Raw genomic sequence first — 24,111 nt, 5'->3', positions numbered from 1 at the left:
AATATAGTATAAAAATATGAAACTATGGGAAATCACTAATCTGACATATTAATAAATGTGGCAGGACCAATGCAATACAAATAAAACATTATAGTAAGGCAGAAATGTAATACAGAACTAGAAAAATATCAAGGGACTCTAAAAATTATAAATCCATACTCTAGGATTTATTTATTTATTTATTTTTAGGGCCAGACCCACGGCATATGGAGGTTCCCAGGTAGGGGTCAAATTGGAGCTGTAGCTGCTGGCCTACGACATAGCCACAGTGACGCCAGATCCGAACCATGTCGGCAACCTAGACAACAGCTCATGGCAACACCGGATCCTTAACCCATTGAGCAAGGCCAGGGACTGAACCTGCATCCTCATGGATGCTAGTCAGGTTTGTTACCACCAAGCCACAAAGGGAACTCCTCCTTTTTTTTTTTTTTTTTTTTTTCACAGCCACATCTGCAGCATATGGATGTTCCCAGGCTAGGGGTTGAATTGGAGCTGCAGCTGCTGGCCTGAACCACAGCCACAGCAACGCCAGATCTGAGACGCATCTGTGACCAACACTGCAAGCCTGCAACAACACTGGATCTTTTAATCCACTGAGCAAGGTCAGGGATTGAACCCACATCCTATGTTAGGTCTTTACTTGCTGAGCCACAATAGGAACTCCTAGAGTACTTTCTACACCTTAAAAATACTTAGGTCTTATAATAATATACATTATATTAACAAGACAAAAAATTAGTTTTACTGAAGCATGTCTTTGCTAAAGCAGTCAAAATTATTTTTCTTCCATTTTTACCTCAGAGCACAAGCCCCAGTGAATGAGACAGACAGCACAAGCAGAGCCCTTCTGCTGCAAACCCAAACGTGCTGGCTGTCTCCAGGACGGCCACGAGCTCGACCGTCTGAGCTGTCGGCTAAGCCGGCTGCTGTTTTCCTGGAACATTCGCTTTGACTTGAAAGGACATACGGCAAACACACACCATTGTTCAGACAGGGTGGCTGGCAGATAGTTTCTTGAAAACAGGGGAAACGAGTCTGTCACTTCAAGGAAAACACCTGACAGTATTTGTTGTCCTGGATAAAATCAGCACTTTCAAGTGAAAATTAGGATTTTTAAGACTTCAATCCGCCACTGTGAGTTTGAGTTTCATGAGACTTAACAACTTTTCTGATGACATAAATGGTAATATTAACGACTGGGCTTTACTGACAATGGATATAACTAAAATAGTCAAATGAGTCCACATTTAGAAGATCTGTGTAAGTCAGCAAATTTTCAAAACGACCAGTGCATGATGTTATCAGATCCTGCATGAGTAAAAGAGCCTTTTGAAGAGCAAGATAAACCAAAAGATTTTAATATAACAAAATACAAAGCTCATTGATGATTTCAGATGTCATATTACAACCAATCTTTAGAAGTGGAACATTTCTGGTGTTTTTTAAATAATATCAAACATATCCATAATTTCCTTAATAAGAAACTAACATACTCTTCCCCCTCCAACTACACATATACGGGACACTGAATTTTCTTCATGAGCTTCAACCAAAAATAAAACAAAAGCACTGCAAGAGAACGAATAAAGAGGCAGACAGGAGAATCCAGCTGTGTGCAATTAAGCCAGGCATTAAAGATATTTACAAAAATGTAAAACAATACCTTCCTTTCACTACTCTTTTGCAATATACTTATGTTTCATTTAAAAATATGTTACCATTAACAATACAAGGAATTTATTGTTATTTTTAAATCAATTAATAAATATTTTAAATGTCTAGGTTTTTTTTTTTTTCTTTTCTTTTCTGTGTATGGTCACACCTGCAGTAAATGGAAGTTCCCAGGCTAGGGGCTGAATTGGAGCTGTGGCAACACCAGATCCTTAACCCAGTGAGCTAGGCCAGGGATCAAACACGCATCCTTACCGAGACAACATCAGGTCCTTAGCCCACCAAACCACAACAGGAACCCTCCTAAGTGTCTCCGTTTTAATGTATAAATGACAAACATTAATAAATAATCCACACAGACAGAAACTCTTTGGGGATCCCAATAATTTTTAAGAATGTAGGAATTGCCATTGTGGCTCAGCAGGTTAAGAACCTGACTAGCATCCATGAGGATGCGGGTTCGATCTGTGGGTGTAGGCTGCAGATGCATCTTGGATCTCGCATTGCTGTGGCTGTGGTGTAGGCCGGCAGCTGCAGCTCTGATTCAATCACTAGCCTGGGAGCTTCCATATGTCGTGGGTGGGCCCTAAAAAGACAAAACGAAAAAAAAAAGCAAGTGTAAAACCAAAAAGTTGGAGCACCACTACATTAGAGACTCACAGGTAGAAAAGAGTCCTGTAGAGTCCTGTTGATAAAAAGGGTTGCTCTTGAGACGTCAGCATATCCAAGGACCATACCTGCTTGGCAAAAAATATCGTGTCAAGTCGGGAGTCCTGAACCACAGAGCCTGCTGGTTCTTCTCCGGGCTGCCACTTGAAAAGAAAAATCAGCCCATGAACTGGCCTACAAAATAAAATACAAATTATGGACACCAAATCTTGCTTCTTATAACACACTGTCAATATATTAAGTTTTAGTCAGCTACTTAAGAAATACAATGCAAATGAAGTAAATCTGAACATTTGTTAAAAAGATTTCTAGGACTTCCCGTCGTGGCGCAGTGGTTAATGAATCCGGCTAGGAACCATGAGGTTGCGGGTTCGGTCCCTGCCCTTGCTCAGTGGGTTGACGATCGGTGTTGCCGTGAGCTGTGGTGTGGGTTGCAGACGCGGCTTGGATTCTGCATTGCTGTGGCTCTGGCGTGGGCCGGTGGCTGCAGCTCTGATTAGACCCCTAGCCTGGGAACCTCCATATGCCGTGGGAGCGACCCAAGAAATGGCAAAAAGACAAAAAAAAAAAAAAGATTTCTATTGCCACCCATAGTTAGTAGAATGCTGCCCAAGACAAGGCTAAAAAACTTGAAATTACATCAATTAAAATGGAATTGTAATGAAAGGTTTATTGTCAAATCTGTCGATTATTCAATTCTACCTTCTATCACCTCACTTAAAAACAGAAAGAACATAACAAAATAGAAGAAAGTGTTAACTCTAGACTGAGTCCCAGTATACACGAACAAAGTTCTCACAGGATGCTCACAAGCAACTGGCTGAGAACATGCACAGTAGGAAGTAGAGGAAGTCACCTTCACACAACTCTTCTAAGACCTGACTGGATGCTGCACCTCCTGCATGATGAAGTCATCCATCTCCCAAAAGGAGGAATGCCCCCCGTGAACCCTTAAATCTGCTTTCGGGTTCTCTCCAGCCTATCTTTCACCACTGCCTTCCATGCAACAAAAAGCTTTCCTGTCCCCTAAAGACATAACAAATGATGCATCTTTAATTAACCTTCCCTCATAAATTCTCAGCTAGAATTTATCTCTTATTCCATCTAAAATGATTGCTCTTTTTGTGGGGAAAGGGCAAACAGAGGGGAACAATTAAAAAAAATATCCTGGCAGTCCCCCCTGGGACTCAGAGAACGCTTCCCCAAGGGAAAGCCCCTCCAACCCCCATTTGCAATACAGGGTGTTAAGGCTTCAGAGCAGGCAGGTTGGGTGGTGGGGGAATAAGAAGAGGCTCAGAGGAGTGATTCTAGTCAGAGGGTTGGGCTAAGAGGAAGGCACTTTCTGGCATGAACGTTTGGAATCTGAATAGTAACCTCCCCAAGAAGCAATGTAATTACATATAAACAAATTCTGAAGTACTATTAATATACATTATCTATTAAGCATGGCTTTGTAGAGTGACCTGTTATTCATGCGTTTTATGTTAAAATGCGTTCCATGTTCTAACACTATTGATCTATAAGTGAATGTTGTTAGAAAAAAAAAAATCAATCGATCAGTACACTGTTGATTTGGAAGCACAGACAGTTGTGAAACCCTTGCAAATTACTCATCTATGAGTCTCAGGTTCTTGGTTATAAAATGGGAATAATAACACCCATACCTCACAGAGCTGAAAAAAACCTTAAAGGAGGCAGTTTTCAGCATAAGGTAATCCAAGTAAAATAAACAGACAAAAGTTTGTGTAAATACAGACATATTCTTTCTAACATAACTAAAAATACACTTACTTTAATTTTTCAAAATTCTCAGGCTCTAAACTCCATATTTCTTCTACTTGGGCTCCTCGGCAACCTGAAACAAGAAATTATTTCTTGAGAAAACAAAATAACTCATTCTTTCTTTGCCATTAAATAAAACCCTAACTGAAAGAAATGGACATTTGAAATCAATATACTTTGACAAAATAAATAAATTATAAAAATCAATCAATCCACCACTTGTAAGTCCATGAACCTTAGGGAGGGCTGGAGGGAACAGATGCACATTTGGGGGCAGTAAGACATGACAAATGGTAAAATGGATAAAACTCACAATTGAGTCCTGTTCCTTCCTTTATTATATTCTAATTATTTACAATGGGAACATACTACTTTCTAACTTTAAAAAGCTCAAAGACTTTCCGTATGTCCCACCCCATGACTGTCCCTCTCAGTCTCTCTCAATCTCTGGCTCCTCTCCACCCACTCCCTTCATTCAGCTGCTGAGGTGCCACAGCTCTGCTCTCGGCCTTCTCATTTTCCTACTGTATGCTTTTTTTTAAGTCGTAATAGTTAACTACTACCTAACAGTGACTTTCAAATCACATGTTTCATGACAACTGCATCTTAAATCCTAATTCTATACATTTTAAAATTAAATTTAGTTTAATTTCAACGACATCAGAATCCCGTACTAAACCTGCTCTTCTTCGAGAACAGAGGTTCTCAACCAGGGTAATTTTTTGTTCCCTGGGGAACATTTCAAAGCATCTGGAGACATTTTTACTGCCACCATTGTCACTTAAGGGTGGGGACGCAAAGCACAGGAGAGCCAACAACAAAAAGAACAATCTGGCCCGAAGTGTTAGGATGAAATCCGTTATCCAACCCAAGTGTCTAATCACTACAAGGCGCAGCCAAAGTACCAAGGTCAAGAACCCTGCTCCAGTAATTCACGGTGCAGTGATGGAGAATTCGTTAAGAGTCAGCCTCCAATGTGAACCCTGGCTTGCTGTTTACTAGTTATAGGACCAATGAACCGCTCTGTTCGCCATACTCACAGAGCTGGTTTGAGGTATAAACGAGTTACCTTATTATCTCTTTAGATAATTTACTCTGCATGAGATACATTTATAGCACACTGCCCTGCACACTCTAAGGGTTCGCTAAATGTCAGCTGGTATCACTATCACAGCAGAAAAAAAGAGCCAAATTTACCAGGATCTTCTACGAATAAAGTGCTTTAAATGCACTTTCTCCAATCCCTGCAAGGCAAGTATCACATGAAAGAGGCTTAGAGATATTAGGTGGTTAAGTTAACCTAATTCACTACAGCTAATAAATGTCAAGAAACTAATTAAAACCCATGTCTGATTCCAAAGTCTGGGCACTTTTTAATAGTCCAGAATACTTCAAGTGAGAGGTGAAGAAGCCTTTAGACCACCTACAAAAGCCAGGGGTTTAAAAAAAAAAAAAAAAAAAAAAAAAAGTTGGACCAACCCTGAGACTTCGGGCACTCTTGCAATTCAGGACCTCGATCTGCTCTGTTCAGCAAGTATCTCTTAGCGCCCACTCAAGTTTTATTTATTTATTTATTTATTTTTGTCTTTTTTTTGTCTTTTGTTGTTGCTATTTCTTGGGCCGCTCCCAAGGCATATGGAGGTTCCCAGGCTAGGGGTCGAATCGGAGCTGTAGCCACCGGCCTACGCCAGAGCCACAGCAACGCGGGATCCGAGCCGCGTCTGCAACCTACACCACAGCTCACAGCAACGCCGGATCGTTAACCCACTGAGCAAGGGCAGGGACCGAACCCGCAACCTCATGGTTCCTAGTCGGATTCGTTAACCACTGCGCCACGACGGGAACTCCCCACTCAAGTTTTATTAAAGATACAAGTGTAAGGAGAGTTACTCCATTTTTGCAGGAGAAGAGAACGAGAAACAATCAGAATGTCTACAACAGGGTGCAACATCCACATACACTTAGTTGCGGAAAAAACCTTATAAATGTAAACCTACAGTTAACGAGTGTGGAGACGGGCACGAAAAGACACTAAGGCAATTGTTAACACTGATGCTGCTGCTGCAAATCAACTATAAAAGACCAAACATTAAAACATCGCGCATCTCACACAAAAACACAACAAAGCCACTGAATTAAAAGAGCCCCAAAATCTTTTGGAAAAATGCAATTTCAAGTGGAAATACTGTTTAAATGATCTCACGGTAGACACATACACACTGCTGTGCAAGGAAAACTGTGTGCTCAACTGTCAGCACCTATCTCCTTGCACATTCAATTCTCATAATTCCCTCATGTACGATAATCAAGACGTGGATTCTAATTCTAGTACTGCCTTCGAGTTCTTTACCTTGAGCAAGAACAAGTCTTTGAGCCTCACTTTCCTCATGTTTACAACAAGGATACTACCTGCTTCCTCCAAGCCACACAATTCTTGCGACGTAAACATTCTCAAACACTAAACTCAAGGCATCACTTAATGCTGACTCCTCTCACATATGCTAAGCAAAAAGCTGAGGGGAGGCTAGGCTTTAAAAGCTAACAAATCACCGCTATTTAACAAATATTTTTGGCTGGTTCTGTATCCATGGATTCAACCAACTGCAGGTGCCAAGTCCAAGACAGAAAATAATAAACTATCTGAACAATACTTAAGAACTTTAATCTACTAGGAAACAAGAACATATAAATCAAAGACAAGAACATATAACTCAAAGACAGTACAGTACATACTTTGCATATGAAAGGTACATAGGATACCTTCTGGAAGTTAAGAGGTAAGACTCCGCTGACTAGAAAAAACTTTATTAAATAGCTGGATTAAGTTTCAAATAGGATGACCAAATAAGCTGTCATTCAAATCAGAACACTGTTATTATTAAATTGATTTTAAGTTATAAAATACTAAGTACAATGTAATTAATTCGCTAAATTAAAATGTTTAAAAATATTTGATTAATGCATTTTTATTATAACACTGGTGGCTCTACAAAATAGCTCTATTACAAACCTTATTTCAAAAACAATCTTCTCAACAATATACCTGGAGCCTTTTTCCCCTGAGGCTCTCCAGAGCTGCTGCAGTGCCTGGGATGGCATCTGAGGTATGTGGGCCTCAGGTGCTGTCTTCCAACAGCGCTGACCACAGGACTGCTAGTTCCCTAACCTTATCAACAGGTCTACCCGGAGCAGCAGGCGTGACCCCAGCTTCTGCACCTCCCACAAAAAACAGCCCCAGTTATGTCCTCCCTAACCCCGTTTTCTTCCTTTCTTTCCTTTTTTTTTCTTTTTTTCTTTTTTCGCTTTTTAGGGCAGCATCTGTGGCATATGGAGGTTCCCAGGCTAGGGGCTGAATCACAGCTGTAGGCACCAGCCTATGCCACAGCCACAACACCAGATCCGAGCCTCATCTGCAACCTACATCACAGCTCACAGCAAGGCCGGATCCTTAACCCACCGAGCGAGGGCAGGGATCAAACCCGCTATCTCTTGGTTACCAGTTGGATTTGTTTCTGCTGCACCACAACGGGAACTCCCCTAACCCTGTTTTCAGTTATTTCATGGCATGACAAATGTTAAAGCTGGTGACGTGACTAAATAGGAAAAACCGGATCATCCGTTCTCAGGCAACCTCTCCAAAAACAAGGACTAGATTCGATTATCTGACATGAGCAGGGGGCCCTAAGTTGGAGCCACTGTTCACTTGGACCCCTAAGACGGTCCCAACGATTGTAATCAGCACCTGCCTTCGAAGGTACTGTGTACACCCAGCCAAGTATTAACTTGCCTCTCCCCCAAAACAAAGTGACAGGCACCTTAGGAGTGGCTGAAACAGACCTTCATGCAAACACCACCGTGGCCCTGAGTCACTCAGATCTGCCTGAACTCACAGGCCAGAGTTGAGGATGAGGGAATTCTGCTAGATTTCTCCCCGCAGACCCAGGCAGCGTCTGCACGGTCACCAACGCCCACTGCTACACCTGAGTTAATGCCTTAAACCAAGAGGAAACGTCAACACAACCATGAGAAAGCCCCCTGGCTTCCTAACGTCAACACTTCAAGAGACTAATGATAAACAGATTTGGCACCAGCCCTGCAGGTCAGGTCAGATCAGTCAGAGTAGCTGAGGGAAGGGCGTATTTGGTACAGAAAGAAAGGATGGATTTTGTTGGGAGACAATTCTCAATAGTGTCCCTCTATTACTCCTTGCTTCTAAGAATTTACCAGATTTGTGCAGGACTCTCTTCTCAAAATAATAATGTCAAAGAGTATATGTCAAAATAATAAACAGACTTGAAAGGCAGAGACAGTGTAAACCCTCTGAGGCAGAGGGAAGACTTATATCCTCCGAGAGCCAAAGGCTGACTGAGTTTGCTAGCAGCCTCTTTATAAAATTGGGAGCTCCATGGAGTTCCCAAGTGGCTTAGTTGTTAAGGATCCCACATTATGGCTAGGGTCTGATCCCTGGCCAGGGAACATCTTCATGCAAAAGGTAAGGCCAAAATTAAAAAAAAAAAAAAAAAAGAGAGAGAGAGAGCCCTCTAAGCTCAGAGTTCCTTAGCCATGAGACTCTCACGCACAGCATCCACCTGTGTCCAGCTCCACTCCATGGACTTGGAGGACTGAGGAACCACTGCAAATGGAAATGTCCTGCTGCCGACTTTGCCAGCAGTGATTCTGTCCCTTAAAGCTGAAGCTGTCTGACAGTATCTACAAAGCGGTGACAGGCACACTTGTTAGCTGGCAACCAGGGTAAAATCTAACACTTCGTGATTCTTAACAGATGTTGGATTTTTCCAAATACTTTTGCATTTACTGAGACACATTATGGTTTTTTTGGTTTCTTAATACGGTGGATTACACTGAATCACAAATGTTAAACCAACTCTGAATTCCTGTGACAAGCTCATCTCAGTCAGGATAGGTTGTCTTCAATATATTATGGACTTGATTTGCTACAATTTTGTTTAGAATTTTTACACCCGTGTTGATAGTGGATATGGGTCTCTAGTTTTCTTGTAACATCTTGGATTGGGGTGTCTGGATAATGATGATCTTCATAAAATGAAGTGGAAAGTTGTTTCTTCCTCTCCAATGTTTTCAGAAAAGTCTGGGTAGGTATTACTTATTCCTTAAATATTCCACAGAATTTACCAGTGAAGCCATTTGTCTGGGTAGGAAAGTTCCAAATTAACATTTCGCTTTCTTTAATACACATAAGGCTACACTGTTTACCTACCACTTCTTGAGTGAACTTTGGTCATTTCTGTCTTTAAAGGAATTTGTACATTTCATCTAAGTCTTCAGATTTATTTGCATAAATATTTCCTAGAGCACTCACTGATCCTGGAGCTCCTACTGTGGCACAATGGGACTGGTGGCATCTTGGGAGCGCTGGGGTGTGGGTTCCATCCCCAGCCTGGCACAGTGAGTTAAGGATCCAGCATTGCTCAGCTGCAGCTTAGGTTACAACTGAGCTCAGATCTGATCCCTGGCCTGGGAGCTCCGTATGTTGCAGGGCAGCCAAAAATAAAAAAATATATATATATTCACCTATCCTTTTAACATCTGTAGAATCAGTAGTAATGTCATCTCTCTCATTCCTGATATTGGTCATCTGTATCCTCTCCTTTTAACAGTCACCCTGACTAGAGGTGTATCCATTTTCTTGATCCTTGAGAAATCAGCTTTTACTTTCATGGACTTTCTCTAATATTTTTCTCCTTTCTATTTGACTGCTTTCAACTCTGATGCTACTATTTCCTTTAATCTGCTTACATTAGGTTTAATCTGCTCATTTTTTTTCTAGTTTCTTTTTTTCCCCCCTTTTTACAGCTGCACCTGCGGCATATGGAAGTTCCAGGGCTAGCGGTTGAATCGGAACTGCAGCTGAGGCCTATGCCACAGCTTGTGGCAACGCCAGATCCTTAACCCACTGAGGTGGGTCAGGGATCAAACCTGCATCCTCACAAAATCGTGTTCTTAACCTGCTGAGCCACAAAAGAAACTCCTTTTCCTAGTTTCTTGAAGTGAAAGCTGAAGTCACTGATTTGTCATGGTAAATTAATTCCTTATTACTCCATCTTGGATGGAATTAGAAATTCACAGCTTCTATTTTTAATTGGTAGATTATCACAATTTGTTTTGCTGTATTTATGAAGTATATATGCACTGTATCAATTAGAAGTCTAGTTCTGCTCCATCTTTTTTCTTTTCTTTCTTTTTTTTTTTTATTTTGTCCTTTTAGGGCCACACCCATGGCATATGGAGGTTCCCAGGCTAGGGGTCCAATCGGAGCTGCTGCTGCCAGCCTACACCACAGCCACAGCAACGCTGGATCCTTAACCCACTGAGCGAGGCCAGGGATCAAACCCGCACCCTCATGGTTCCTAGTCGGATTCGTTAACCACTGCGCCACGACGGGAACTCCTCCATCTTTTTTCTTTTCAGTCACACCTGTGGCATGAGTAAGTTCCCGGGTCAGGGACTGAACCTATGCCATAGCAGTGACTTGCACCTCAGCAGTGACAATGCCAAATCCACTCAGCCACCAGGGATCTCCCATCAGTTTCTTAATAAAAACTCTGTTTTACCATGGCATTACATTCCACCCAAATTTTTATATATTCACTGAATTCACAAATAATTCCCTCCTCCAGGAAAAAACTTAAATTTACACTAGCATTCATAGTACAATAAGATGTTTCACTTGAAAGAAAGAACTTTCAAAAGCTTTTTTGAGGAGTTCCCATCGTGGCTCAGTGGTTAACGAACCCGACGAGGAACCATGAGGTTGTGGGTTAGATCCCTGGCCTTGCTCAGTGGGTTAAGGATCCGGTGTTGCCATGAGCTGTGGTGTAGGTTGCAGGACACAGCTCAGATCCCGTGTTGCTGTGGCTCTGGCGTAGGCCAGTGGCTATAGCTCCAATTCGACCCCTAGCCTGGGAACCTCTATATGCCACAGGAGCGGCCCAAGAAATGGCAAAAAGACAAAAAAAAAAAAAAAAAAAAAAGCTTTTTTGAATCCATGAATTGGATGAGAAAAAAAAAGGGGAAGATTAGAATAAACTTATTTTCTCTTTGAAGCATCTGATGACGACACACAACTACCATCACTTAACTTTTTACAAAGTTCTTTGGCTAATCAAGTCAATCCATGAATAACTACAGCTTCACTTTTCTTATATGCAGGTAGAAAAGGTACAGAGCCATAAGTCTCTTATGGCATGTCTTTATTTCAAAATTATCTTCAATTTCAAGTTTTCTGCACATGTGAAACTGAAACAGTAGCTGTTGATAGAATGGACTGATTTTATTTTTTTTTAATTTTAAAATCAATAAACTTGCCTGGTACAACATTTCTTACGGTTAACGTTGATATGTCCTAAAAGTTAAACTTTGAAGGTAAAGTTTAGAGCTACATCTGCAGACATCTCAAACTCAGTGAATGTCCAAAGCTGAACCCATTTTCTTGTCCATCAAGTCTACTCTTCCCTTGTGCCTGTACTTCCCAATCTCCCAAGCTAGACACCATAGAAGATTTTCACCTCTTTTGGGGTACACCCAGTCAGTTAACAGTCCTGTGGATTTAAATACGGCAAAAATGATTGAACCTACCTCTTCCTCTCTAAAGTCTTGACGACTTTATGTCAAGCCCATCATCTGAAAAGGACCATTGTGAGAAGCTTCTAGCTTCTTTCATTTCATTCCAATCCACTCTGCACACCACACACAGTAAATTTTTTACTTTTAAAGCTGTTATTTCAGCATTGAGATAGCTTTGACAGTTAAGTCCCCAGGGACTACAGGGCAATGCACACTGCCCAACATGGCCTCAGTTTACCCTTTCGGCTTCCGATTCAAACACTCCTCTACTCGGTTACACCATGTTTTAGTCCCTTCCTTAGCTGTTCTCGAAGCCATATACTTTAGCCTCACTACCGTTTGTGCCTTTTCATCTGCCTATGTTCTCGCCACCTATGTGCACATACGCTAAAGCAGCAATTAATACACCCTATTACAATGTGCTTCTTAGTTCTTTAGAACAGCAGTCCTGCTTTATTCGCCTGAAAAATTCCCAAACCCGGAGTTCCCCGATGGCCTAGCAGTTAGGGATCCTGAGGATCCGGTGCCGTCACTGCTGCGGCACAGGTTTGATCCCTGATCCGGGCATTTCCGCAATTCGCAGGCATGGCCAAGATAAGCAAATAATTAATTACAGTTTTTAAAATCAAAAATCAAAAATTCCCAAACCCTACTGGCGGGTCTGAGATACAGACCTGATAAATGATATCCAAATAGACAGCTACGTACCAGACAGTATCTACATCAACAGAGAATGTCTACCCCAGCACAAGTTTCAACACATCAGCTAAAATCAGTAATACTTGAGGAAATGTAACAGCTACACACAAGTCTTACTGCCAAAGAGGAAGGTGGGCACAAGAGGGACAGGGCAGGCTGAAGAGGCCAGTATGCTGATCACCTGGGATGAGAGACAAGGACTAGAGCCAGAAGGAAATTAGGAGGCAAGCATGTGGCCTCCAGTCTCGAGCACCGGCTGGAGAAGGCACCCTGCGCCGGAAGAGCCGCGAATGAGCAGAACCAGCGCGGGGGCCCCGGCGTCCCCCGCAGCCAGTCCGAGCGGACGTCCTAGGGGCCCGTCCCCTCCCGCGCTGCGCCGCCGCCAGCAGCCAGAAAGGTCGGGCTCCTGGGCGCCCTGGACCCCACCCTCGACAAGGCACACCTGACTCTGCCTGCGCGGCAAGGGGCCGGAGTCGGGCACCGGGCACACCTGCCCGGGACGGGGGCTGCGTGGGTCGAGGGAGCTGGGACTTGAGCGCCGAGTCGCGGAGACACGGCGGGGCCGAGGACCGCCACGACCCTGACCGCGTGGGGTGGCTCCCCAGCCCGCCCCGGGGACGCGCCTGCCCCCGGCCGAGGAGGGCCGGAGTCCTGCCTCTCCCTTCCCCGGCCCCACGGTCCGGGGAGTCGCCTCCTCCGCAGACACGGGGCGGCGGGGCCGCACGGAAGCACCCCGTGCCCGGCTCAGGCCTCCGCCCGTGAGTCCCGACCCAGGACGGCCCCCGCGGCTCTCACCGAATCCTTTAATGAGCTCGGTGAAGACTCCGGGGTCGCTTTCCATGAGGCACCACTCCCCGGCATTGCCCGTCATGGCCCCGGCCAAACGCCGCCCCGCGCCCCCTCCGGCTGCGGCCGACCCCGGCTCCAGCTGCCGCCGGCCCCTGAGCTCGGCAAACCCGCCGCTGGCTCGTCAAGCCCACGTCACCCCGCCTACTTCCCGACAGCCTCCGGGCGCCGTCACCTGCCGCGCGACAGAGGCGGGAGGACGCTCTAGCCGCCCAGAAGACGCCGAAACTCTTCCTGGGCCGCGGAGGACCCGGCGCCGACGCGAGAGGGCGGGGCCGCGGAGGAAGGGCGGGCTTCCGGGCGCCAGAGGAGGGAACATCCGGGCTCCTCGCCAGTCGGGGGCGGGGCCCGGCGAGGGGGCGGGGCTCGCTCCGGGAGCCGAACCCGGAGGCCCTGGCGGCGGAGCCGGAGCGGTCACCGCCCGTCAGGCCGCCGCGCGTCGTCGTCCCGCGGCGAGGCGCAGCGTTTCTCCCGGCGGCGCGGCGGCTTCCGAGAGTGGGCCGCCGGGCACAGGTGAGGAAACTGCGGGCAGCCGACCGGGGCCCTTTGTGCGGTGTGCGCGGCCCCGGGGACGCGTCCGGTGCTCCGCGCGCCGCAGCCCGCGTCCCCGCGGCCGGGGCCGGCGCCCGCCCGGCCTCGCGCCCTCTGGCCCGGGGCGCGGAACCTGCCTCCCCGAGGGGCATCCTCGCTCTCTCCGGCCCTTCCGGACGCCGGGCCGCCCCCGCCGGCCCTCGACTTGCGGAGCTTCCCGCAGGCCGGCGTCGGGAGGGCCGCTTACTCCTCCTCTTCCTCCCCGCCCCCCGCCGCCGCCGCCGCGCCGAGAGGCGTCGCCGGGACCTGGGCTTGGGAAGACGGATCTTTGTGCGGGAGGAGGACGAGTTTGCCTGGGAGGGAGTGCCGAGGGAGGGAGAAGCCGCTGCCGGTGGGCCGGGGGAAGATAAACAAGTGCAAGGGGAGGCGGTGCCTCCGAGGAGCTGAGGTTGGAAAATTGTGTGTTCATCCGAACACGTCTGTAGTAGTCGTGAGGCCGAAGGAGGTGTTAAATCAAAAATGCCCGTCTTCCCCAATCCCGAAATCGCCCTCCTTCCCCCGCCTCTGGCGGAAAGCTCGTGCTAAGTAAGACTCACGTCTGCAACAGGAGTATCGTCTGTGCATCGCTCCTTAAGGCTCTGAGTTCCAGGAAGGGCCCTTGGCTTCCAGAAAAAAAAATTCTTGCCTTGTTGAAACTCCGACTCTTTGCTTCTCAGACAGGTAGTCCGTTCCTTGGAATAAGGAAACTTTGTGCTTCAGGACTACGTGAAGCCACAAAATAGGATGTATTTTACTGAGGGAAACAGTAGCTTTATATTAAACCAAGAATGGGTATACTGTAGAGGGAAAGCCAGCGTGTGTACCAAGTGTTAAATTTAAAGGCAAAAAAAAAAAAAAAAAAGGAAATTTTCATGAAGTTTATTCCCGGGAGACTTCGACCTCAAACTGGGGTGGAGAGCAAAGGGTGGGGGGGGCTTCTGTTCTGTTAAGTGTAATTAGATGGGAAAGTTTGTGAGGCACAGGAGTCTAGCCTTATTTCCTTATCAACCATACCTAGAATGAGTGTCATCAGAGCCCAGAGCTCTTTGCAGTACTTTGTGGTCTTTTTTTAATCTGTAATTTTGGTGTGAACTTGGAAGTGTTTTTTGGCGCTAAATAAATACATCAGAAGTAACATTTGCTACCGGCTTATTATGGTGCATGTTGTAGAAATACCAAACTGAAAATTCAGCCCTTGACACAACTTATAAGTAATCAGGAAGTGGGGGGGGGGGGGATTTCTTTAATTATGTTGTTAACATTTAATTCTAAGAGCTCACATAAAAATCCTGATTTCTGGGTGTTTGAGAAAAAACGAGACGATCTGGCAATAACGGGCCATGCTGTCCTGTGTGCAACAGTTCCTCACAGCTTTTTATTGCAGTCTCACTTGACTTGATCCACTCATGTCTGTTACCAGTCTAAGTGGTAGTGATCTGAATTTGTGGCCCCAGTTTTTGTGGTATTGTTTCTTTTACAGCTGTCTTGCCCTCTCTCATAGATGTAAGTCAGCTTTGACTTCATTTACAAGGAATAAACTGGGAGTTCCTATTGTAGCTCAGCGGTAATGGACCTGACTAGTATCCATGGAAATGCAGGTTTGATCCCTGGCCTTGCTCAGTGGGTTACGGATCCATTGTCGCCACAAGCTGTGGTTGCAGGTTGCAGACTCAGCTCAGATCCAGTGTTGCTGTGGCTGTGGCATAGGCTGGCAGCTGCAGCTCCGATTCGACCTCCAGCCTGGGAACTTCCATGTGCAGTGGGTGCGGCCCTAAAAAGACAAAAAAAAAAAAAAGAATAAACTGAAAACTTGTTTGACCTCTTTGGATGAAGTGATCAAAAAGCTTTGGAAAGACATTTAGATAAGTGTACATTCAAGAAAAACATAGGACTCCTTAGAAGTATTAGATCATTAGTGCTGGTGTACTGTAGATGTTCTAGTTTCAATGAATAAAAAGCAGAAAGAAGTGCTGTTACATACTGTGTATTACTAGTACTCACTGATTTCGCATCCAAAATTAGGAAGAAGAAGCGGGCAATGTATAAAATAAGCATAAAAAGAGAAGTGGATAATTTCAGAGTGATCTGTTTAATTTCTTCCCCAAAGGTTTACTTTATAGACATTTAATACAGCTTCAGCGGTATTAGATTTCTTTGAAGGACTGTGCTTTCAGAGCACTGACTAGGTCAGGCAACCGAAAGAATTAACTCTCTTTTGTTGTTGTTAATCTGGATTTACAACACTTGATTATTCAGGAGTGGATTAACTAGTGACCAGTCTCTGACCTCACTCACTGCCCAACAGCCTATTAAACCAGTGACAGTAGAGCTTAAGCTTGAAGAAGGGAGATGGCGGCAGGTGGGGAAGGAAGAAATTAAGGTTCCACGTGTATGTGTCTGTGTGTATCTCTGATCCCCAGCAGGATTGCCCTTATTTCGGAAAACAGCTTCTGGTTGGGTTGCAGTCTGCTCACACTTCTGCCTGGCCAACGACAAATTTAGGGTCCTACAACCCTCTCAGGGTCAGTAATTCAATAAAACACCTCAATTCACTAAAAGCACTCTGTGTACGGTTACAGTTTTATTATAAGGGATGGCAGCCAATGGGGGCAGACAGGGGATTCCTTCTGTTTGTGGGGTCCTGCTTGGCCCATCACCCTCCCTTCACACACCCGCATTCACTAGCTTGGAATCTCCACTGAATTTGATGTCCAGAGTCTGCAGATGGGGCCTCATGACTAGGCATGGTTGATTAAATCATTGACCACATGGTTGAGCAAAGTCTCCGGCCTTCCTCCCCGGAGACATTGATCTGGCCCGAGTTCCAACCCTCGAATCAAATGATTGGTCTTTCTGGTGACCCCATCCAGGAGCTATCCAAAGGCCCAGAAGGACTCACCTCATTAGCATAACAGACATTCCCCCCAGGAAGGAAATTTCAGGATTTTCTTTTTATCTCTTTTTTTATTGAAAGATTCTTTACCTTCTATGGTGCTTTACAGTTTTCAAAAGTTGCACACCCACACTTCCATATAATCCCCTAAAACCCCCGTTTATTAATATCTTACCCCTCTATTGCCCCTGCTCTTTCCCTGTCCCTGCTGGTAACCAGTAGTTTGTTCTCTGTATACATGTGTCTGCTGCTTTTTTGTAAGGGTCACAGTTTGTATTTTTTTTAGATTCCACATGGAAGTGGTATCAAAAAGTGTCTTTATCTAACTTACTTCACTTAGCATAATGCTCTCCAAGTCCATCCATGTTGCTGCACATGACACAATCTCAGTTTTTTATGGATGAGTAGTATTCCAGTGTGTGTGTGTGTGTGTGTGTGTACATACACATCTTCTTATTCACACTTAGATCCCTTCCATACCTGGCTACTGTAAATAACTGCTATGAATACTGCAGCGCATGTATCTTTTTGAATTAGTGTTTTGGGGGTTTTTGATAAAAATTCAGGAGTGGTCTTTGAAGCCCTGTGAAGATCATGAACAAAAACCAGATTTTTTTTCTGTACAATTTTTTAAGTTATTAACTCCATTTACAGTCATTACAAACTATTGGCTGTGTTCCCTGTGTTGTGTAATAACACATCCTTGTAGCCTGTCTTACACTTAACAGTCTATGCTTCCAAAAGAGGCCAGATATTCTTTTTTTTTTTTTTTTTTGTCTTTTGTCTTTTTTTGTTGTTGTTGTTGTTGCTATTTCTTGGGCCGCTCCCGCGGCATATGGAGGTTCCCAGGCTAGGGGTCCAATCGGAGCTGTAGCCACCGGCCTACGCCAGAGCCACAGCAACGCCGGATCGTTAACCCACTGAGCAAGGGCAGGGACCAAACCCGCAACCTCATGGTTCCTAGTCGGATTCGTTAACCACTGCGCCACGACAGGAACTCCCAGATATTCTTTATTATACCACTGTGTCTCATCACCTACCCAATTTTAAGGCTAATTTGTGTATCACCACTCAGTGACAGAGTAGCTTGGGACATGCTGCTGTTCTGTTTTTTAAGTTACATGTTAAAAATTAGACTGGGAGTTCCTGCTGTGGTGCAGTGAGTGGGTTAAGGATCCAGTGTTGCTGCAACTGTGGCATAGGTTGCAGCTTCGGCTTGCATTCGATCCATGGCTGTCGGTGCAGCCAGAAAAAAAATGAAAAGAAAAATATATTTATATACCATGTATGTATATGAAGAACTTGACAGAGAAATGCGATTCTCAGGTGACGTTTTTACTCGATGCTCATAACTTTGTAACTTTTTCATGTTTTCCTTTGTTTTTTTTTTTCTTTTTAGGGCCACACCCGCAGTATATGGACATTCCCAGGTTAGGGTTCCAGTCAGAGTTGCACCTGCCAGCCTACCCTCAGCCACAGCAACACCAGATCCAAGACACATCTGTGACCTACACCAGTGCTTGTGGTAACACTGGATCCTTAATCCACTGAGTGAGGCCAGGGATACAAGTTCATGGGAACTCCACGTTTCATTTTTGATTGTATTTCTATTACCTGCATATAAAACATTTGTTATTTTATGCTGATGTCAGAATTTATCCTAAAGGCTTGAATTATATTTTTAATTTCATGCATTGAGTCTTATTTTCAAAATAAATGTGTTACGGGGGAAAAAAAAGCCAATCATGCATAATTCTTGGATAAATGATTCAGAAAATCAACTTTAATCTTGCTTCATGATCCTTAACTATAAATACACTACTACTTACTTAAAAGTGGTGGCTCAGGGCCAGGGGAAGGACTCACAAATAAGACCTGGTCCCTGTTCTCAAAGGAGCCGATGATGTCAGCTGGATATGCTCACAAAAAATAATAAGGGAAAGAACTTGGAGGAGGGGATTTTGAGGTTTGAATTGGAACCTTGAAATCTCACCACTTGGGCCCTGGTGCCGGGAAACTGACATGGTAATATAATCTGATAATTGAATGTCACTTCGGAAGTATTCCTCTAGGAGTTCCCGTTGTGGCGCAGTGGTTAACGAATCCGACTAGGAACCATGAGGTTGCAGGTTTGATCCCTGCTCTTGCTCAGTGGGTTAAGGATCCGGCATTGCCGTGAGCTGTGGTGTGGGTCGCAGATGTGGCTCGGATCCCACATTGCTGTGGCTCTGGCCTAGGCCGGCAGCTACAGCTCCGATTGGACCCCTAGCCTGGGAACCTCCATATGCAGCGGGAGCAGCCCTCAAAAGGCAAAAAGACAAAAAAAAAAAAGTATTCCTCTAACAAATATAGCTAATAAGCAGGAAATAGCCAGGTGGAAGTAACCCCAGAGAGAGTGTGTTTTTGTAAAATCTAAAGGAGAGGCTGGCAGTGTCACATCCAGTGTAAAGATTGAAATAATATTTTCTACCGGAACTGCAGTTAATTGTGTCAGTGTTTAAGAAGCCTGTCGGTGTTTTTGGATTGAAAGGCAGAGGTAGATGCTATAGTGGAAAGTGGTTAAGAATAAAAGCCATCAGCTGCTGCAGGAGGAGTTGCAGCCTGTGCTGCACTCAGTAATTGTCAGTGGGTCCCCGGAGACACATGTCACGTGATCGCTGCCTCTGAAGGCACCTGAGGCCGGGGCCTGCTCCAGCATCAGCTACTTTCTATCAGAGCCTGATTTGGAAGGTGGACACCCATATTTCCAGCACAGTTCACGTCGCTGTCCTCAGTCATGGTCAAAATGGGAGGCTTTGGCGCAAGCACCTGTCCGCACCAGCGTGTTCCCCCTCCGAGACCCAAGCAGGCATTGCTCCTGACTCGCCAGACTTCCCCGCAGTGGGAACCCCCTCAATTTCCTTATTCCTCTTCCCTCCTCGAACATCCCTTCACCCCCCCCCCCCCCCCAGTGAGTGACATCTTTCTCTTGCTCTCAAGGGCCAGACCCACCCCGAATGCTCTAAAGCTGCTCTCAGGGATCTTACTCCCTCCCTTAGGCCTTTCTCCGAGGTCTTCAACTCTCCAGAGCTTCCTCCTCAGTGTCCTCTCATCTGGAAAGGTAAAAAGAGTCTTCCTCCAGCTCCCTCCCCTTCTCCTACCTTCTCTCTGTGACTCAGCCTCTGGAAAGCACCGTCTGCCTGTGAGGTCTCCTTGCTGCAGGCCCTCCTGACTGCTGGGCCAGCTGCTTCCTGCAGTGTTCTCCCCAGCTGCCCTTCCTCAGTGGTGCTGGGCCAGTTGCAGCCTTGTTTTACTTGCCTGCTGAGCTTCTGAAATGACCAGCCATTCATTCACTCCTTGTGTTCTCACTCTCCCCCTGTTCGCTAAATCTCTGTGCCCCTTCCTTTCTTTAGAGAGCACTCTTCTCTGTAGCTTTTTTTTTTTTTTTTTTTTTGCTTTTTAGGGCTGCACCCAGGGCACATGGAAGTTCCCAGGCTAGGGATTAAATCAGAGCTGCAGCTGCTGGCCTACACCACAGCCACCACAACACAGGATCCGAGCCGCATCTACGACCTACACCACAGCTCTCGGCAATGCCAGATCCTTAACCCACTGATCAAGGCCAGATGTCGAATCCACATCTTCATGGATACTTGTCGGGTTTGTTAGTGTTAAGCCACAACGGGAACTCCGCTTCTTAGCTTTTAATTGTTAATATTCAAAGGATTCTGTCTTTAGCCTTCCCCACAGTAAACACACATGCTTAGGCTTGTATCATCTTCCCAACAAAATTCTTCACCTGTGTTCCTCTTTAAGCGCCTACCTTACCTGTCAGTGTTTCCTTGCAGTATACTTAGTATTTCTGTCTATATGTCATATATGTCAGTATACTTAGTTCCTTTTCTAAAATTAAAGGCAGAGCAAGATTTCAGAAACTCCTTCCTGGAATGCTTTCCCCAGACTTTAGACACCAGTTTTTCAGTCTTCCGGGCTTTCTGAGCCAGCGTTTCTTTATCCTCCTTTGCCCATTCACAGTACTTCTGTATTGAAGCACTTGATAACCGTTTGCTCTGTATTGTCTGTACGTTTCTACCTCATCAAATAGACTGATTTCCGAAAGAACAGGAAAAGTAATTTTTTGAGCGGAACAGAAAGCTCTGTGTGTACACATAGTATGCAGTAATGGTTGGTTGCATTGTGTCGTCGTTTGCCGTCAAGAGAAGCCCAGTGCACTGTTGTGGTCCAGGCTGGAGACCTGAGGGTAAACATGATACTGCGGTGAGAGCAGTGGTGGACTGATAAGTAGTGGATGATTGTGGTTACGCCAGTAGGCAGAGAAGAGGGGATACTGTTGTGAGACAGCTAGTCGTAGCAGCTTCAGAGGTGATGGCAGGCGCGCCGTGGGTAGTCACAGGGGACATAAGCTGTAGATGAGCACTGTGGATACGGGATGTCAAGCAGGATGCTCTCGGCTACAGGTAAGAGAAACATAAATGGCATAAACAGTAAAGATAACGCTTACGATACATTAAGAAATTCCAGGTAACCTGATGATCTCAGCGACCGAGATTCCCCCCGCCCTGAGTCTGCCATCCTCGTAAATTAATGTCTCTTCTTACACTGGCTCCCCCAGCGCGTGGCTCAAGGTAGTTGACCCAGCTTCAGGCATCCTGTGCCAATGACCGTCTCAGGGCAGAAAGGGGAACATTCCTTTGTAAGAGCCCAAGCTGCTTTTTAAGAGTAAAGACAACCTCAGAAGCATATCCAGCAAACTTACGTGTCTCAGTGGCTGGAATTGGGACGCTTGCCCAGTACCTGTGCCAGTCACACGGCAGGGAGTGAGCGTGCTCCCTGGGAACCTGTGATAAGTACAGGTGCTCGACCTCACCCAGACCTGCTGAATTGGGGAAGAAGCTTTAGGTGTTCTCTGATGGCGCGGCGGGTTAAGGCTCCGGCGGTGTTGCTGCAGCCGCTCAAGTCACTGCTGTGCGCGGGTCCTAGGGGAACTTCGCCTTGCCAAGAGTGTGGCCAGAAAAGAAAGCAGCTTTGGAGGTGGTGATGAGGACCCGTCGTTTTGTAGCCAAACGAGCACTTCAGGTGATTGCGATGCACACAGAACTTGCGAACCACCGACTCCGAGCAATCAAGATTCGTCCTTTGGGGCTGGGGCGAGGCCTGGTCCCCCGAGGGACAGTCCTACCAGGAAAGGGGAGGAGAGAAGGGGCCGGGAAGGAACAGCTGCCAGGACACAGTCGGATGTCTGCATGGTGATTCAGGGAGTAAAGGGAGTGTCAGCCACAGCTGCTGCCTCACCCCCTTATTCTCCTCTGTCTGGTCCTCTGGACCCCGTGCTTAGCTGTCTGCTCAGGCTCTGCAGCAACAAACCGTACCCCAACAATGCAGCTTCTTAGTTGTTGCTTCTGAGTATCATATCACCACCTAACGGAGCTTAAAAAATATTTTTAGGAGTTCCCATTGTGGCTCAGTGGTTAACGAATCCGACTGGGAACCGTGAGGTTGCGGGTTCAGTCCCTGGCCTTGCTCAGTGGGTTAAGGATCCGGCATTATCGTGAGCTGTGGTGTGGGTCGCAGATGCTGCTTGGATCCCTAGTTGCTGTGGCTCTGGCGTGGACCGGCGGCTGCAGCTGTGATTCAACCCCTAGCCTGGGAACCTCCGTATGCCACAGAAGCAGCCCAAGAAACGGCAAATAGACCAAAAAAAAAAAGACCAAAAAAGTCTTTAAATTAAAAGATTTCATGGCAGATTTCAATACGTATAGATTAATAGTTTTCCTTGTTATAATTTTATTGTTCCTCTCTAGCTGTAACCACGTTTTGCTTTTTGATAGGTTTCTAAAAGGCAGAAAGATGGAGGAATCAGTAACCCAAATGCAGCCGATGCACGAGACGCAGCTCGCCAGTTCCGAAGGCGGGTACGTGTGGCAGGTCACTGACATGAATCGGCTGCACCGCTTCTTATGTTTTGGTTCCGAAGGTGGGACGTATTATATCCAAGAACAGAGGCTGGGCCTCCAGAACGCTGAAGCTTTACTTCGACTGATTGAAGACGGCAGGGGATGTGAAGTGATACAGGAAATAAAGTCATTTAGTCAGGAGGGCAGAAACGCAAAGCAGGAGCCCACGCTCTTTGCACTCGCCATTTGCTCCCAGTGCTCCGACACCAGCACCAAGCAAGCCGCCTTCAAAGCTGTTTCCGAAGTTTGTCGCATCCCCACACATCTCTTTACCTTCATCCAGTTTAAGAAAGATCTCAAGGAAAGCATGCATTGCGGCATGTGGGGTCGTGCCCTCCGCAAGGCCGTGGCCGACTGGTACAACGAAAAAGGAGGCATGGCCCTCGCCCTGGCAGTTACAAAATACAAACAGAGAAATGGCTGGTCTCACAAAGATCTCTTAAGATTGTCGCACCTCAAGCCTTCCAGTGAAGGTAAGTGTAAGGTCTTGCTGCGGGGTGTGGGCTGCACGCGTGCAATAGCCAGCATTCACTGGGTGTCCGTCAGTTGCGTGATACTTTCGGGACTAGCCTTTCCTTCTCCAAGGCCGTTGATTGACTAATTCATGTGTGTTCGATGCCCACCTGGAAGTAAGCACCTAGACATTAATGATTGAGAAGCAAATGACCGATGCACAGGTCACTCTTCTGCATCTTCACGTGTCCCTGTGCTGGCCAGAAGGCTCACCCGGTGACCGCGGAGTCTGAGAGCAGCGCGGACGTGATTGAACGAAGCAAAGCGCTCCTAGCCGGTCAGTGGATGGCAGGGGCCAGGCTGTGCTGCTCAGGCTGTTTTTCTCCCCCCGTCTTCCTGGGACATGTGTTCCTGAAAGTACTGGAACTAGTGCTGAACTAACAATGCAGGATGTTAACTGCCTCCAAGCAGCCAGCCAGGAGCCAGGGGAACGCGGGGCAGTTGTCCTGTGTCTTTGGGCAGAGACCTTTGAGAAGTCAGGTGGATTTACGATGCCTCCTTAGTCCCTCTTAGAAGGGAAATAAGCAAACCTTTTGCGCAGGAATAATTTTAAGTGAACTTTCACAAAATGAGCATGTCCAAAACCTGACATTTTTTTTTTTTACACCAGAAGTGAAACTTGAAAAGATTGCCCCTCAGGTGGGTTCAAATTTCAGTTCTACTTATTACTTTGTGTCCTTACGCCAAGTGACTTAACCTTTCTGAATCCCTGTATGTTCATCTATTCGAAAAGGTAGAAAGGGAATAACCCTTAAAATGATTGTGACGATACGTGACGGTGTTATTAAAATACTTACAGTTCCTGACACAGGTTAAAGGGCAGTGCTGGTTCCCTCCCACGTATCTTGTATAATGATATCTTCATGCATAGAATCTCAGTAATTCCTAATTCACCCCTTTTTTTAA

At 45.9% G+C, this 24,111-nt stretch overlaps 1 protein-coding gene and 2 long non-coding RNA genes across 17 annotated transcripts in view; 1 reads left to right on the top strand and 2 right to left on the bottom strand.

Moving 5' to 3' along the window:
* UCHL5 (ubiquitin C-terminal hydrolase L5) overlaps positions 1 to 14,065 on the bottom strand; it is a 37,381-nt gene extending 23,316 nt beyond the window's left edge. For 4 of the 12 annotated variants that reach the window (XR_014817018.1, XM_084978635.1, XM_084978636.1 and 1 more), the window contains exons 1-3: positions 13,225 to 13,372; positions 4,135 to 4,198; positions 2,412 to 2,517 (exon numbers count right to left, since the gene is read on the bottom strand). Coding sequence is in view for 4 of the 12 variants with exons in the window: in XM_084978635.1 (XP_084834761.1) it covers positions 2,412 to 2,517; positions 4,135 to 4,198; positions 13,225 to 13,300 (246 nt within the window). In the remaining 8 variants the exon portion in view is untranslated. Of the gene's footprint in view, positions 1 to 2,411; positions 2,518 to 4,134; positions 4,199 to 13,224; positions 13,373 to 13,450; positions 13,534 to 13,943 lie in introns of those variants that run through there. The other 8 variants (XM_084978639.1, XM_084978643.1, XM_084978644.1 and 5 more) reach the window with 5 other exon arrangements.
* Positions 13,650 to 24,111, top strand: part of RO60 (Ro60, Y RNA binding protein) — a 30,809-nt gene continuing 20,347 nt past the window's right edge. For 3 of the 4 annotated variants that reach the window (XR_014817232.1, XR_002336171.2, XR_014817233.1), the window contains exons 1-2: positions 13,650 to 13,788; positions 22,567 to 23,165. This is a non-coding gene — a long non-coding RNA (Ro60, Y RNA binding protein). Of the gene's footprint in view, positions 13,789 to 21,793; positions 21,815 to 22,566; positions 23,166 to 24,111 lie in introns of those variants that run through there. The other variant, XR_002336172.2, reaches the window with a different exon arrangement.
* On the bottom strand, positions 22,503 to 24,101 carry LOC146398761 (uncharacterized). The gene is made up of 2 exons (XR_014817260.1): positions 24,003 to 24,101; positions 22,503 to 23,315 (listed from the first exon to the last, which is right to left on the bottom strand). It is a non-coding gene; the product is annotated as an uncharacterized LOC146398761 (long non-coding RNA).

The sequence above is a fragment of the Sus scrofa genome, chromosome 10 (genome assembly GCF_054392235.1).
Source record: "Sus scrofa isolate SSC_HxYL_T2T_F1_AM1 chromosome 10, Sscrofa_HxYL_maternal_Yorkshire_Landrace_v2.0, whole genome shotgun sequence".
Classification (NCBI taxonomy): Eukaryota; Metazoa; Chordata; class Mammalia; order Artiodactyla; family Suidae; genus Sus; species Sus scrofa.
This window is presented reverse-complemented; position numbering and strand designations above follow the sequence as displayed.